Here is a 17,641-nt window from a genome sequence, read left to right as displayed (position 1 = left end):
TTTGGAAAACTTATATTTCTTGGTGTTCCTCTCATAATTATTCTTGGCATTCTTTCAGAATCCCTAGGATTTTACAGTTTCTTCAGGATGGTTTGGATAAGGGGTTGTCTGCAACATTTCTGCTCTTTCTGTCTTATTTCATAGAAAGATTGCTAAACTTCCTGATATTCACTGTTTTGTTCAGGCTTTGATTCATATTAAGCCTGTTAAAATCTTAAACCTGTTAAAATATTAAATCTATTTCTCCTCCTTGGAGTCTCAACTTGGTTTTGAAAATGTTGCAGGCTCCTCCTTTTGAGCCTATGCATTCTTTGGATATTAAATTACTTTCTTGGAAAGTATTATTTCTTTTGGCTATCTCTTCTGCTAGAAGAGTTTATGAGTTGTCTGCTCTCTCTTGTGAGTCTCGTTATCTGATTTTCCATCAAGATAAAGCTGTTTTGCGGACTTCATTTAAATTTTTGTGTTGTGAATTCTAACATCAACAGGGAAATTGTTGTTCCTTCTTTATGCCCTAATCCTAAGAATACTCTTGAAAGGTCTTTACATTCTTTGGATGTGGTAAGAGCTTTGAAATATTATGTTGAGGCTACTAAAGATTTCCGAAAGACTTCGTTATTTTTCTGGCTCTAGGAAAGGTCAGAAAGCCTCTGCCATTTCTTTGGCATCTTGGTTGAAACTTTTGATTCACAAAGCTTATTTGGAGGCGGGGCAGTCTCCGCCTCTGAGAATGACAGCTCATTCTACTAGATCAGTTGCCACTTCTTGGGCTCTTAAGAATGAAACTTCAGTTGATCAGATTTGCAAAGCAGCAACTTGGTGTACTTTGCATACTTTTACTAAATTTTACCATTTTGATGTATTTGCTTCTTTGGAAGCAGCCTTTGGTAGAAAGGTTCTTCAGGCAGTTGTCTCAGTTTGATTCTAATGCCTTTGATTTGACTTTTTCTGACATTTTTAAGAAAACATAATTATTTTTTTGGATTTAATTTCTCAGCGGAATTAGCTGTTTTTATTTTATCCCTCCCTCCCTAGTGACTCGTGGACTTCCACATCTTGGGTATTATATCCCATACGTCACTAACTCATGGACTCTTGCCACTTACATGAAAGAAAACATAATTTATGTAAGAATTAATTTCTTTCATAGTGGCAAGAGTCCATGAGACCCATCCTTTTTTGTGGTTATGATTTTTTTTGTATAAAGCACATTATATTTTCAGTTACTCTTTTTTGTATGCTTTTTACTCCTTTTTTACACCTCACTTCTTGGCTACACGTTAAACTGAAGTATGAGTGAGGTGGGAGGTGTATTTATAGGCACGTCACTAGCTCATGGACTCTTGCCAGTATGAAAGAAATGAATTTATCAGGTAAGTTCTTACATAAATTATGTTTTTCCTTCTTAATACAGGGAGAGTCCACAGCTGCATTCATTACTTTTGGGGAAACAATACCCAAGCTAAAGAGGACACAATGCTAACGGGGAGGTAACAAGAGAGGCGGATCCATTCTGAGGGCACCACAGCCTGAAAAAACCCCAATCTCCTGAAAATTGCTTCAACAGAAGCAAAAGAAACAAAAAAATGTTAGAAGGACCAAGAAACCGTCCAACAATTATGACCATAAGAGCCCACGCCAGAAACCAGAGAATCTACTGGTCCCAAAATGAGCCCCAAAAAACCTGAGGAGACTAGAGTCCCGCTGTCTACAAGACCAAACGAAGAAAACTCCTCCCCAAACACAACAAGGAGGACAACCAAAACTCTCAATACCTACACTTCCGAATAGGAAGATACATAGAAGTAAGCAGAGTATGCTAAAAAAGTCTAAAAGAACCTTGAGGCACGATCCCAGAAAAAAAAGGAACAGAGGGAGAAGCTCCTTGGAGAACCCGAAGGAAAAAATTCCATAGAGCAAAAACCCCAAGGAGAGCGAAGTACCAGACTGCAAGAGAGACTAGGACATGTATAAAATACTCCCCATCAGAACAGGTCAAAGAATAGAAACTTCAGAACCATCGCCTGCATCGATACCAATTCAAAAAACTTAACAGGAAAGTCTAAGTTCCTGAAGAGGCAAAATACTAGAATGGAACTACCTGACCGCAGTCCACATCCTAGCGAAAAGAAATGAACAGCAAGAGTTAATTAACCACAGGAAACAGACCAGAAACTGACATCTAGAATCTGTTTAGGAGCCCACATACCAAGCAGAAGGCAACAGATGATACAACCCGTAACCCCCCGACTGACAGGTAGCCAGGCTAACCCCCAGGCTAGGGGAACTAGCCGTCCCATCCAGAACCGGCTAACAAACCCTTCTTCCGGTACACCATGAAAAGGGACAAAGGAGAACCTCAAGAAAAGATATAAAAACATGGGGATTCAACACCAACCCACCAAGAAACAGGGGGGAGGAAGGTCGCCATCCCCAAGATAATGAGGGAACAGCTACAAGCGGAGGAAAGGACTGACACCCTTCAGAAATAACCCTCTCATGGATCCAAAGGCGAAGATCCAGTCAAACTCCATAAGGAAGCACCCATAATGAAGAAGACCAAACTTTGAAATGAAGTTGCAGCATAAGAAAGGCAATCAGATACCCTGACGCCTGCTCCTGACAGACTGAGTCAACCCAGAAGGGGTGACATAGTCAAGGAGGGCAAGGAAGATAAACATTCTAAGCCCTAAAAGATCCATAGATCATCCTAAGAATCCCCTAAGGAAAAAGACAGGGACAGGCACGAACGCCCAGAAAGCCTATAACGGATTCTCCAAAGGTTCAGCTCCAAAAAACCTCTTTGGGAATCCAGAACAGGGTGCACACAGAAGGAGAGTCCCTCGACCTCCTGCCAAACTCTCAGAGACAGTAAAAAAGGACCTGTTTCAGAAAGAACCCAACTGTATAACAACAGAAAACCAAGTCCCCAGAGTATTAACCTCTGCTTTGGAAGGCTAGCTGACACCAGAAGCCCACAGCAGATCAGAAAGCAGGAGCTTTGCCTGAGTTCAAACCCACTGATTCCCAAAAAATAGAAGGAATCCCGAAATACACTCTGCCACTCCATGGTAGAGATAAATCAAAAACACCCCAGAAGATCAAAATAAGTATCCCAGAACAGGGAACAATCTACCGCATACTGGAGACCGCAGCGGACAACCAGAAAACAGGATGATATCTGGAAGATATAGGTGCAACACCGCCCAAACCGATGAATCGAAACTAGGCTAAACATCGCCCCCGCACAGTACCAACAGTGGTCTGAAGGAAACTCAAAAAGGCCTAAAAGGACTTCCTGTCTGAAAGATCAAACCACATCCAAAAACCACCCTGGGTGTACCCAGGAACTCCAATACAAAACCAACACCAAGGATGGAAAGGACAATGGAAATTCCTTAAAACTCCTAGCAGGCGATGGAGAAAACCAGAACCGCCAAAAGTAGGAGCAACCAGAACCCAGGAAACGGAATAAACAGCCACCTAGATCCCAAGAAAACTAGGATCAGAATGGGGTTACTGAAACAATATGGCCCTGAAAATCCGGATATTCTCAACATGAGGACAGGAAGTAACCATCTCCCTGATAAAGGGAGAGAGAAACTCATAGCAACCCTCAAGAGGAAGAAGAAAACTCTGCATAGAGAGTATAAAAAAAGAACAAGAAGGTGGGGCGTGGCTAGGCAGCAGCCATGAAAGGTCGCAATATCTGTTGCTCCTAAAGTGATCTGCACAATCCGCCGACATCTTTGACTAGCTGAACATCAGCAGGGCTGACCTAGACTGACTTTGCAGAATATATGATCTTTGGGACCCAGATCTGGCCCGTTGAATTTCCAGGCGGCGGCCTTTCTACAGGATTTTGACCCCCACCCCCCCAGTGTGCTGGGGTATAGCAGTCAGTGTTCGACTGTTTAATTTCCTTAACAAAGGGAACCATCTATATACTTGTAACCCTATATAGGTAGCTGGCCAGTCGGCAGAGAAGCTATAGCAACGGAGGGGAGGAAAAAATGGAAGCCCTAGACAAATGGGAAAGGACTGTGACGCAGCTCATAGAGGAACACTACCGGAGTCTGGAGGCTGAGTTACGAAGACTCTTCTTGGGCCCGGCTGCAACAGAGAGAGTATTACAACTCCTGAGCTGAGGAAGGTGGAAATCTCTAGCTCCAGTGGAAATACAGGCGCCCAGCGGCAGGATTTATTAATCACTAAAGCCCGATCTGACAGTGTGCTACATAAGGAAGAAGCTGAGGGCCAGACTCGGAGCCGCTTTATACTCACACTGACTGGCAAATGTGAGCTACTACCCCCTAACTGTCCGTCCACAGCCAGGTCCGGAACCGGAGGTGAGATTGCCAAGGATGCCCTGAGTGCCCAAGAGGCTCTGGGCCATGCGGCATCAGGACGCCATATAATCGTGAGCCTGCTTCCTCATAATAGATCACCCATCGTCGCCCTCGGAGCTGGAGAGAGGAAAAATGGGGAGATCTCAGCATCCCAAAACACTCAGGACAACGCAGCAGCGGGACTTTTAAAAATGAATAGGACCTTGGAGCCTGGACTCCTTATGCCCAGGAATGTACAACAAACTAGGTCTTCCACAAGATACCCGAGGTACCCAAGATACCCGAGGTATAGGTTAACGGGAGCTGAAGTTTCAGGGCCCTGCATATGAACTTGCCCTTGAGTCTGTTGAGGGGTATATACCTTTAGGAGTCCCTTTAGCTGATGCAGGACTATACTTTTGGACAACCTCTGGTCCATGGTAAAACAAAAGATACACAAAATGTAAACTGTTGTACACAAGTTGATCATACTGCAGAGCTGTAGCTGATTGATCAGTCTAATTCAATTGTCCTACCTTTCTCTTTGGTTCAGCAAATTACTGGTTATTGGTTATAGTGAGTTTATTAACTGTTCAAAAACTTGTTTTTAGGTTTATATGTCCTAGTTAACCTGTTCTGGAGTCTAGACTTTAGGTTTTTTAGTATACTATTACTATAGACAAGGGCATCAATGTACATTAGATAACCACAAGCTTTGCACAAATGTCTGCCATTTTATGTAGTGATCATGCAGATTATTGAGAGGTTTTGATGTGTCGGGCTTTTATGTTTCTACCATGTATATTTGCGTATAGTATAGCAACTGCTAACCCCACCCAGGGAATTTGTATTATATCTTATTATTCTAGACAAGGGATTCAATGTATGTCTGATTCTAACTTGCACTATTGAATTACTAGCTACTTTACAGGGAATATGTCCTTATGCAACTAATCACCTGGGTGTATGCTGCTTACAGGCATCCAGCACCCTACCTTGATCTTAGAGTTTTGAAAGTCAATTTTAGTAGGGAGACACACAACTACTTAATAAAATAACACACTAAATGCTATTATTATCTATAGCCTCCTGTATTATTGTAAGGTGCCTTGAGCAACATCTTACCCAGATGTCCAAATTGCTAATTCGATCCCTCTAAAGAAGACATATACACCCTATGTAACTCAACCTAGTTTTATGGTTTCACGTCGAAGTCAGCTGTGGGCGAGACTTCATCTAATATAGCTCTGTCACTCAATATTTACACTACTACCAAAGGACAATGGCTTATATGTCTGGCAAATCTTCCTTTTGACCCGCCCTATTCTCAAAAAAACACCTCTCAACACAGAGAAGCCCTGAAATCTAATACACATAAGACCCTATTACCCAGTGTATATGGGGTAGAGTTAAGTATTTATAAAAAATAGTTACATGGAATTGAATTCATGGCGTATATATTCACTATATACAATCATTATTTAAGCCGATTTACAGTTCATCTGATTTTGTTTTACACAACCCTGCTGATGGTTCCCAAACCAATGTTTATACTAGACTATCTAATTGAGTTTGACTTTTGTTGACTACTATTATTTAAGTCTATGCTCAGCATATATTACCCCCCCCCTAGAAAACCATAAAAACCTGAGGTATCCCAATTGAGATCCAAGAGAGGTCTCCTTATTTCAGTTTACCTTCTTCTACTTATACTCACCTTTGTGCTTATGGGGTCCATGAGTGGCCTGGCTTTAGTCTAGAAGGTTTCGCATCCTACAGGCAATAGGTCTCAATACTGTTTACTTAACTTGTTAAGAGTAATTGCTATACATTGTTCTTATTATATTCACTTATGGCATGTGTTATGTATACGGTACTATATTGTAATTTTTCTTGACATATTGTATGCCTGATTTAAATACCTCAATAAAAATATTAAAAAAAAAAAAAAAAAGAACAAGAAAACCCATATAGAGCACCATAGCGGGGGAAGAATAAAACCCCTGTGAAAAGGAACCGGGAAAAGTACAAGAAAAAAGTCACCTGTCTCCTCCCATCCAAAAAGGGAAAGCTTAGCTCCTGAAGAAAACTGCCACAGCAGAATTTAAACTCCAAAACATAGCTTTGCTAAGCAGGGTATTAACTTATAGGCCCTTCTCCAATATCGGAAGCCCAACCAAGATGATTTAACTAAGACCAGCCTAACATCTAGGATAGAAGGGCTTCGTCTGGACCAAAGGAACAAGGAAATAACCTCTTGAGAAGAAGAAAGAAGAGCGGTAACCATTACCCAAACAGGTCCAGCCTATTATATAGGTTACAATATATCTTGTTATGAACCTCAAAAGAACAGAGGTAACTAATACCCAACCAGGACCAGCCCGATATGTAGGATACAACATATTTGTTCAAGGGTCTCAAACGTAAAATTCTAAAGTACTAGCAGAACCAGAAAAGGGAGAATAACAAACAGAAAAACATATGAGCTCCAACACTTAAACATAGTCTCTGACATATCGGGGGAACATCACCCCGACCAGAAACATCCTCTGTTTTTGTTCTGTTGTTTTTTTTTTAATATATCTTCCACCAGAAGAAACATCAATCGCAACCATGAAGATCTCTAGTAGCAGAAAAACCCAGAGCAACAATCTCGAGCTCTAAAAATAGAAGAAAATTAAAACTTATCCTAACCGGATTATAAAATAAATTAGCCAAAGGGAAAGTGAAACGACAGGTCCAGCCCGTCATGCGACACCATTCCTCAAGAGCTCTGAACTGGGAATATGATACAAAAAAACAAAGAAAGAACAAACTGAGACGATAAGCAATAAGATCACCATCCGTCCAGTCATCTAAACAAGCTCGCTATCTGATTCAGAAGACTGAGATTTAGCTGATGGATCAGCCAACGTTGTCAAAACCTCTCTCAGAAGTACACACAGGCGAGTCATTCTAAATCTAAAAGCAAAATTCACCTCCGTCGGAGTATCTGGGGGGCTCCGAATCTGGAGGTAGCACCTCTGAAGCCTCAGAGGACACCACTTCCCCAGAAGATTGATTGGATCCTATCGTCCTCTTACATGCCGGACCCTGGGTAGGAGCACACGGAATAAGTCTTCTCTTGCACGTGGCAGGAAGATGTAAATGTGCTAAAGCCAGAGATATGGCCATGCGAAACCACGCAGTAACCTCTGGTGGAAAGAGATCTCCTTCAGGAGAAGGGGTTACGGTGTTCGGGACAACTGCCGGTGTAAGAAAAGAAGATTCTAGGGAAAAAACCTCATGGGATGCAGAATCTTTAGAGGCGGATGGCTCAGTGTTCTCTAACCTCTCAACATTGGAAGAGAACTACCTATTGCAGCATACGGAACATAATTGAGAGGGCTGGGTTACCCGGGCCTCCTCACAATATACACAAGTATCAAAATCTGACTCAGAGGAACCCCCCTCTAACATATCAGAATCCTCCATAACTCGACTAAGTAGCTTATGGTCAAAAACAACTGACACGGTACTTTCTATTAACCCTACCAGTCATTTTCAAAAAGAGCTGAAGCACCTTCTGGATGATGGTGTGGAGAACAGGTTTTTAGATCAAGATACCGCCACATATATTTATGTTGAGTATCCGGTAACACCCATTTTCCACCATCTCCCGAAGGTGCACAAATCCCTTATAAATGTGAAGGGCCGCCCAATTGTTAGCGGGATTGGCTCTCTCTTTGAGCATCTATCACAGTGGCTGGACATGGTATTGCACCCATTTGTGGAGGTACTACCTAGTTTCTTGAGAGACACCAAACATTTGGTCAGCTTGGTTGATAACCTACATTGGAAGTATGACCTCCACAGGTGGGTTACCATCAATGTTACAACCCTCTACTCCTCTATCCCCCACGATAGGGGTGTAGAAGCCATTTTCCTTCTGGAATGGTCAGATTTCTCTGCAGACTTTCAAGCTTTTATCTTAACGGTTACCCTCTTTCTTCTAATTTACAATTTCTTTGAATTTGAGGGTACTTTCTATCTCCAGAGTTGTGGGACAGCAATGGGGCAAAATTTGCCCCCTCATATGCCAACCTCTTTATGGGTTGGTGGGAGCTGTCCCACATCTTTGGAGATAGAAACCCTTAAAAAGCTAACATCAGTTTCTATCGTCGATTTATCGATGACTTGATCCTTATTTGGGATGGTAATCAGACTGATTTGGAAGATTTCGTACAAGGTATCAATCTAAATGATGTGGGACTCAGATTTACTTTTGAGGTACAGCAGAAAAAGATTAATTTTCTTGATGTAACACTGAGTGGTACTAGTGAGGGCAAAGTAACTACTAGCCTTTATAGAAAACCCATATCTGGCAACTCCTTGCTACATGCTAGGAGTTGCCATCCGAGACATGTACCATACGCTACTGCGAAAGGTCAACTTGTTAGGGCCAAAAGAAATTGTTCAGATGTGGTAGAATGTAGAACACAGATGGAGGATGTAAATAGATGGTTAATTCAGCGAGGATACCCAGGAAGGCTAGTTAAAAGAGCACATGAGGAGGTCACTAAGTTGCATAGATCAGACCTTCTGAAAGACAAATTGAAGACCTCAGGGACTTATAAGGGTGTAACCTTTGTTACTGACTTTAGTTCCCAATATGAGGAAGTATGTAAGATTGTGAAACATCATTTCAGCATGCTCATTGCAGATGACAGGTTAATAGAGTGTGTCCAAGAAGGAATGAGATGTTTATATCGAAGGAACCGTACATTGGGCAATATATTGTCCCCGACGGTTCTCAAAAACCCATATCCCAGGCCAGTTCATGGCTTACCAGCAAAGGGTCCTTTAGATGTGGCAACTCCAGATGTGGAGCTTGCGACTATCTAATTGTGTCTGATTGTTTCAGCTCAACCGTAATAGGCAAGACCTATGACATAAACTTCTGTTTGAATTGTACCTCTACATATGTTGTATACTGCATAACTTGCAAAAAATGTGGTAAACAGTATGTCGGACTCACAACAAGGGATATTAGATCTATGATGAGGGAGCATCTTTCAACCATTCGGGTAGGTAAGGCTACCACCCCTCTTGTATACCATTTTTTACAAGTGCATACGCAAGATCTATCCTGTTTCTCATGGCAACCTATCAATATGATTCCCTCCCCAAAAGAGGGGGGATAGAGAAATGATTTTTGCGCAAAAGGGAGATGCTGTGGATTTTTAAACTGGAGACTAGGGTCCCTTAGGGACTCAACTCTGAATTTGACCTTATTAACTATTGGGAATAGTTGGTTAATTTCCCTATCCGGTATGATATCCACAACATCTCCCTATATGGTTATGGTAGATCATGCTCTAATACAACTCACTTGTCCACTCTACATTATTTATTTATTTATTTATATGTGGTTTTGACTACCAGGTTTTTTTTTATTCCACTCTATTATATATATATATATACACACGTTTATATTCATTTGGGGACACAATAAGTATAATATATACATATAGTGACATCCAACATTTAGTCTGGTTCTTGTACGATGACTGGCCACTAGATATGTGTGTCTACTGATGTTTAATTATGTATATATATATATATTGTTTTAAGTCAAGCCTACAACTATTGGGGGTACAATTAATAATAATAAATAACACATCCATCTAGTGATATCCGACATGTGGATTGGTTTATTATTATGTGTGTGTATAGATGTACATATATTGTCTTAAGTTAAGATTTGTGAAGTGTATATGGGATATTTGTGTACTCCTTGTACTCTTTGTACCACCAGTGTATTCTAACTATGACCAGCCACATGACTATCTACATCTAGAGTGGATTGGGTGTTACAACTGACTTTGAAGTGTGCATGTCTAAGCAGTTTTCATACTCTCCATCCCACATATATGTATATATATGTATATACTTTCCTGTTTCTTTTTAATAACGTGTAAATATTTACATTCATGTGTATATATATATATATTTAGTACCTGTATTCACTCCTCCTATGTTACATATGTTTTTGGTATTTATAGTTATATGAAATTGAACCTTCTTGATTAGTAGTTCACTATGCTATCTGTTTCTGGCATGTAAGAAAAGCACTTTATGGGAGTGATTTTGTTCATTTTTAATACACCGCTTGTTTGAACAAGTGACGTCACTGTAATTTGTGTATAAATTGTATAAATTGTGCACCTGTGATTGGCATCCATATGCTATGGCTACGGCGTGAAGCCGAAACGCGTAAGCTTGCCTACCCTGAGGTGCTCATGCTCTCACTTTTATACTATTTGACCATCCTGTTTTTATGTGACTTTCCAAAATAAATTTTAAGTTTTATACTTCGTTACTGCTGATCGCTCTCCTTTTTCTCTTATTGGAACAAAAACAACTGGCACCATACACCCCCAATGGCTGGGGCACTCACCACCTCCTATGACTTAGACAGGTAGAGAAACTGATCCGCTCCGCAGACGCTCAGTCAGGAATACGGAAATGGAAAAACAAAAAATGTGACCGCACCCACTCATGCTAAGAAAAAGCGCGCCAGTGTAATAAAACTGCACAGCAAGAAAATTAACCTGTACGTTCCGTAATAGCCTATGAGCCCAAAACGTCTAAATATCTAAACATCTCCTACACCAAAGCAGTCAGAATCACATAGCAAACATGAATTAATTCCCCACTTGTTAATAATCCCCCTCAGGAGATATTAACCCTTGATTCCATAAAGATAAAGGAGTCCCACTGAGACCCTGTCTTCTTATTATTTTTTTTTGTTGATATTGTTTTTATTAAGTTTTTACATATAAAAATAAAATTCATGTGTCAATCATTTCTCTTTACAATTTTCATGTGATACAATATGCAGCGTAAAGTGAAAACATTTTCCAACATCGAATCACAATAATCATAAACAAACTGTGTATATGAACGTTCAGTTTACTTGGTTAACAACAGGACTACTATACATACACCTGTTATTGTAACCGTCTTTGCAGTTATCTTCATCGTGGGTCCCGGCTCATATTCTGAAGCTCAGTACCGAAAGCAAAACATTATTCTTTCTACCCTTTTTTGATTCATGGTACATTATAAAGGGTTCCCATTTTGCTAGGAATCTCTCTGTGTCGTTAAGGGTTTCAGCTGCTGCACTTGCCATATTGTAGTGATACTCTAGTTTATTATATATAAAGGAAAAGTCAGGGGGGGGGTAGATTTCCAGAATTGAGCCATGCTAATTTTAACTAGTACATACCATCATAGCTAGTTTAAGGTGGATCTTTGGAATTCCTGGAATCGGGAAGTGAAGTAGAGCCTGTTCTATTGTTAGTGTTATTTGTTTTTGGAAGATTGCACTTAAAAGTTGTGAGGTGTATTCCCAAATATCCCTAATTCGTTTGCACTCCCACCACATATGGATATATGAACCCCTTTCCCCGCATCCCCTATAGCATAGACGTGATAGTGAGCCCTACGATCCGTGTGTCCTCGTAGGGTGAAGATACCATCTAAAAGCTACTTTTATATAGTTTTCTTTAAGTAAAGCATTCTATGTAAAGGATAGTCCATTCAGTAAGTTTGGGTTCCACGTTTTAATTGGCCAGGTTTTGCCTATGTCTTGTTCCCATCTATGGATGGTTTGTGTCTTCTCTATACTACCTGAGGAATTGAAAATAGAGTATAAAGTTGATATTGCTCCTATTATCTGGGAGGTGGTGAGGCATAGTGTTTCTAGAGTTGTGTTTGGGAGGAGTTTTACTTTGCCTATTATTTCATTTGCCCGTGATCTCAGTTGTAGGTAATGATACCATATGTTTTTGTCGTTAGCGTCTAAATTCTGGTATTGCTCAAAAGACATTATTTTGTCTGCTATAATTATGTCTGCTATTCTATATAGTCCTTTATTGGACAATTTCTGTTGGACCCCTGAATCTACGGAAGAATCGAGTGTCACCAATGGGGTTAATGTAGATCTATCACTAGTAAGTGTATATTTAGAGTTTAGTGATTTCCATAAGTAGATAGTGTGTTCGATCGCAATATATTTGCCATTCTGCGCGGGTTTTGTAAGATTTGGAGCCCAAAGCAATCTGGTTAGGAAGTCTGTCCCTATGATGTTTGACTCAATATGAGTCCATCGTTTTCTTTGACACTCTCTGAACCAATGTAGGGTTTGTGACATCCTTGCAGCATAGTAATATGGGATTAAAATCGGCACCCCACTCCTCCTTCACTTCTATTTGTACACATAACTTTTTTTATTAATTCAGGCTCTTTTCCCTTGCCAAATGAATCTTAATAAGTCTCTTTGAAGTTTATGTATTTCTGAAAGTGGAACAGAGATAGGGAGGGCTCTAAACAAATATAATAATTTGGGTAACAGGGTCATTTTAGTGGAGATGATTCTACCGTATAGGGAAATTTTAAGTTTAATCCATTTACTAATTAGGTCTCTAATATGTTTGAACATAGGTATGTAATTAGCTTGATAAAGGGTGTATATGTTCGTTGGGAGGTTTATCCCTAAGTATCTGATGGACTTCTTAGCCCATTTAAATGCGAAATTTAGTTCCAACAGTTTCTTAGTGTGTTGTGGGAGTTTAATGCTCAAGGCCTCGCAATTGTCCTCATTTATTTTGTAACCTGAGAGGTTGCTAAATTGTTGCAGTATTTGGTATAGAGGGGGGAGGGACAACATTGGCTTAGTTAGCGACAAGATAATATCGTCCGCGAATAGTGACAATTTGTGTTCCAGCACCCCGTCGTTGATACCCACTATATTATGATCGTCTCTTATTTTAACTGCCAGTGGCTCAATGCAGAGCGCGAATAGTAGGGGAGAAAGCAGTCAACCTTGGCGAGTGCCATTTGTATTGACTTAGATTGGTAGCCAGATAGTTTGACAAATGCCGTTGGAGATGAGTAGAGATTAGCAATTGCGTCATGGAAAGCTCCCCTAATACCTATTTTCCTAAGGACCGCGAACATATATTGCCAGTTAACTCTGTCGAACGCCTTCTCTGCATCCAAAGCAAGAAACAGAGAAGGCGCTCCCCCGACCGTAGCGATATTAATCAAATCTACCACTTTGCGCGTGTTTTCTGGTGCTTCTCTACTGGACACAAAACCCACCTGATCCAAGTGAATCACATTAGTGAGTATGGGGTTAAGTCGATTTGCTAGTATTTTAGTGAATAATTTTATATCTTGGTTTATCAACGATATAGGCCTGTAGTTTTGGCAATGTTGCTTATTTTTGCCTGGTTTCAGGATTACTGCAATTCTAGCTGCTAGCATCTCTGAGGGGATTGCCTTATTTTGTAAAATGGAGTTGAATACTTTTACTAATTGTGGTATTAAAATAGGCTGCGACAATTTGTAAAAAATTCCCGAATCATTTTATTATCCGGCAGTTGTAATTGAGGAACTGTAGTGATTCTAGTAATTTCTTTCAATTTGTTGGCCAACATCTTATCAGGTTTGTTACCATAAATATAGTATTGCGTATCGATCATTTTGATTGCCCTAATAGCGTCTTTATTCAAGAGGTGGTCTAGCTTTTCATTTTTAGTTTTCAATTGTTTTAGTAACCCTTTGGTAGACTTATCTCAAATTTGGGTTCGTAGAAGATTAATCTCTGTTCTTAACTGTTCGATCTGGGTGTTTCTAAGTTTATGCTGTTTGTTGGACTCTGTGATCAGTAGACCCCTAACATATGCTTTTAATGATCCCCTTTCATATATAGGATTTGAGGTGGTCTATTGTTGAGTGAGATAAATTCCTGTATTTGTTGTTGAAGTGAGCTCATTACCAAGCTGTCTTGAAATAAGTTTGGATTAAGTGTCCATGATTTTGTTCTCTTGGGGTTGATCATACCTGATATCGTGACTTCTACCAGGGAGTGGTCTGACCAAGCACAATTTGTAATTGAGGCTTTAATCAATAAGGGTATCATTATCTGGCTTATAAAAATGTAATCGATTCTAGAGTGTGATTTATGCACAGGAGAATAATATGTGTAGTCTCTAACATTATTGTTAAGTGTTCGCCAGCAATCTATCAAGTTGTGATCAAGAGAAAAGTCTCTTAGGACTTTATTTGTCTGCCATATTTGGCTGAGTAGTTTTATACCTTTTCCAAAGTGTGAGTTGTTTGCTAAGTCTTGATAAAAATACAGAGTGTTGTTTGTTAGGGGCATAGACATTAACCAGTAAAACCGGGGTGTCTTGTATGAGGCCTTTGAGAATTAGGGATCTCCCCTCTTTGTCTATTATGACTGATTCTTCTTTAAAGTTTAATGAGGTGTGAAGGAGGATTGTGACTCCACACTTTTTTTTTTAATTAATTGCATGGTATTGTCTAGGGTACGTTTTATCCCAATATTTAGGCGTATTTGACCTGGTAAAATGTGTTTCTTGTAACATCACTATATGTGCTTTTAAAGATTTATATTCATTAATAGCCTTTTTGCGTTTTATGTCAGAGTTTAATCCTCTGACATTGTGTGATATTATTTTAATTGACATGATAATAGGGAAAATACAGCTCTATCGCTTCTTTTCCTACTGTCCATAGACAGAAACCGTAAAATACCCTCAAACCCTTGACCTGTTGCATTTTCTTACCGCTCAAAGAGCCAGGACCCACGTGAAACTGCTGTAGGATGTCATTCCTTAAGATATCTCCTCTATTGTATCTTAATGGGAGATAAAAAAAATTTATGAGAACAATTAGAGAACAAAACCAATTATACAAAAGATAGCTGCATAATGATGAAAGCTTCAATGGAGATCTTGACTTGTAATAAAAAACAATTTTGATAAACACATGAAACAATAACAAAAAACTAGGAATGTTAGTAATTCTAACTTTGATACTTGTAGTAGGGAGATGATATATGGCATGCTTTCAATGTGTTAACTAAGCATGTACAGAATGTCGTATAAGCATAATAGGGGAAGTGCAGTGTGAATATGTCGATAGCCCCATCATAGAAACAGAAAGGCGGTGCTATAAACCTGTGTATTTTAAGTAATATTATTTCAGTTATATGCTAACCTGAGACTTAAATATAATAGAAGGCTACGCTGCGTATGTCCTCTAGTATTTTAGATAGAGCAAGGGAAACCAACCTTCAGCAAATAATATTGCAGGAAAAAAGTAGAATGGAACAGCACCTTCTGTGAAATGGGTGCTCGCGTAGACCGGTGAACTGCCTATTCACCTATCAGGAGTCACAAAGATGATAATGTCCACAGCACTCCAAATAGTAAATTCTTGGAGTGCTGTGGACATTATCATCTTTGTGATTCAGCAAATAATATGGTATACAAAAATAACGTCAAACTGAACTATGCACTTACTGTATGTGAGTTAAGACTGGCTATACAAAAACAGAGTATATTCAGATATACATAATGATAAAACCAAAATATAATGAGTAATGTGTTATAAAATTGCAGCCTAATTTAAACTAGGTAAAGACCCAGATGCTTTTGTTATTACTTGGCCTTAGCCTATTCCCTTATTCCGAGGCATGATCCGTTCAGTCCAGAGTGTATAGGGGAGCTCAAATGGGATCTGGAAACTGCTGAACAGGCAAGTTATAGAATAGTTCTAATTAATATGAAAGCCAGCTAAGCCCAAGGCTATGTGTTTAATGTCTCCTGGTAGTTGTTCTGGGCTGGTGGGTCGAATTTTGGGGATTGGTGAAATCGCCTCCTCAAAAAACTTCAGGACAGTGTTACAGGCTCCCTGTATGACCCCGATTGAAATGGGCGGCAGCCGCCAAGTACTAACCATCTCCGTCAGAGGTGTAATGCTGTAAGCATCTGCAGCGGACTCCACAGCAGCCAAGACCAGTTCAGAGCCAGCAATCCAGCCCTCCGCATGAGAATGCAATTTACTTGTTAGAGGTAAGGTGTTAGCAAATTGTGATGTTTTGTCCCTAAAATGTAGATCTTTTTCAAGAGGAGCTAGTGAAATAGAGCTTCTCTCCAATGCAAGACTCGTTACTGCGCTCATGTGGAGGAGAATTTGTATGGGTCTGTGGTGTGTTTGCTCTCCACCCCGAAGGGATGATCACGTCCTCCTCATCTGTAAGGGAGAGTTGCCAGCTAGGTTTCTTGTTCTCTGGAAAATCTTACTCTATATGTTCAGTTTCTATCCCAGGAGTTAGTGCTCCTGCGTCAATCAGGGAGGTCTCGTCATTCTCATTGGGATCTATATGAGCCGTGATTTTAGATATTGAGTTTACCTCTCCCCCATACTGATCAATGGTTCTAAGCATTAGGTCATGGAAGCTGCAACACATCTTCTCCTCCAATCTGTCAAGTGACGCCTGCACTTGTTCGTAAATATCTGCCATATTTGGCTGAGTAGGAGAGGACTCTGTATGAATTAGGCTGTGACTGTAAAACAAGCAATTACTTCTGCCTCGTGATCACCTCAGTCGGCACAGACCCAAAACAAAATTGTCGTAGCAGATGGTAAAAGCTTCGTTAAATTAGGCTTTAAAAAGGTAGCTTACCCCTTTCATGAGTACATATCCAGGACTTAGTTAGGAAATATGAATTCTGCTCTCTATTAAAGGGACAGTCTACACCAGAATTTTTATTGTTTTAAAAGATAGATAATCCCTTTATTACCCATTCCCCAGTTTTGCATAACCAACACAGTTATAATAATAAACTTTTAACCTTTGTGATTATCTTGTATCTAAGCCTCTGCAAACTGCCCCTTTACTTCAGTTCTTTTGACAGACTTGCAGTTTAGCCAATCACTGCCTGCTCCCAGATAACTTCACGTGCACGAGCACAGTGTTATCTATATGAAATACGTGAACTAACACCCTCTAGTGGTGAAAAACTGTTCAAATGCATTCTGAAAAGAGGTGGCCTTCAAGGTCTAAGAAATTAGCATATGAACCTCCTAGGTTAAGCTTTCAACTAAGAATACCAAGAGAACAAAGCAAAATTGGTGATAAAAGTAAATTGGAAAATTGTTTAAAATTACATGCTCTATCTGAATCATGAAAGTTTATGTTGGTCTAGACTGTCCCTTTAAGCTAAATGTTCATTGATTTTGCAGGAGCTCATGAGCTGTGCGTCTTGACTCTTCTACCTTTTTTGCTTGGCTACATGTCAGACTAGTTTCTGGTAAGGAGGGAGGGCTTTTATAGAGCTCTTGGGGTTTGGGAATCTTTGCCTCCTCCTATTGGTCAGGAAAGGTAAATACCAGGAGTAATGGATTGTGGAATCTCATTACCTGTATGAAAGAAATATATTATATATATATAT

The 17,641-nt window shown here is 39.9% G+C and overlaps 1 protein-coding gene across 1 annotated transcript in view; it reads right to left on the bottom strand.

Annotated features, from left to right (window-relative positions):
• LOC128656525 (epithelial cell adhesion molecule-like) overlaps window positions 1-16,710 on the bottom strand; it is a 101,610-nt gene extending 84,900 nt beyond the window's left edge. The window contains exons 1-2 of the mRNA XM_053710475.1: window positions 16,490-16,710; window positions 14,969-15,039 (exon numbers count right to left, since the gene is read on the bottom strand). Coding sequence (XP_053566450.1) covers window positions 14,969-15,039; window positions 16,490-16,710 — 292 coding nt within the window. The remainder of the gene's footprint in view (window positions 1-14,968; window positions 15,040-16,489) is intronic.
• Window positions 16,711-17,641: the final 931 nt, after the last annotated feature.

Source organism: Bombina bombina, chromosome 1 (genome assembly GCF_027579735.1).
Source record: "Bombina bombina isolate aBomBom1 chromosome 1, aBomBom1.pri, whole genome shotgun sequence".
Lineage (NCBI taxonomy): Eukaryota > Metazoa > Chordata > Amphibia > Anura > Bombinatoridae > Bombina > Bombina bombina.
Note: the sequence above shows the minus strand (reverse complement) of the source record. Positions and strands in the feature narration are given on the sequence as shown.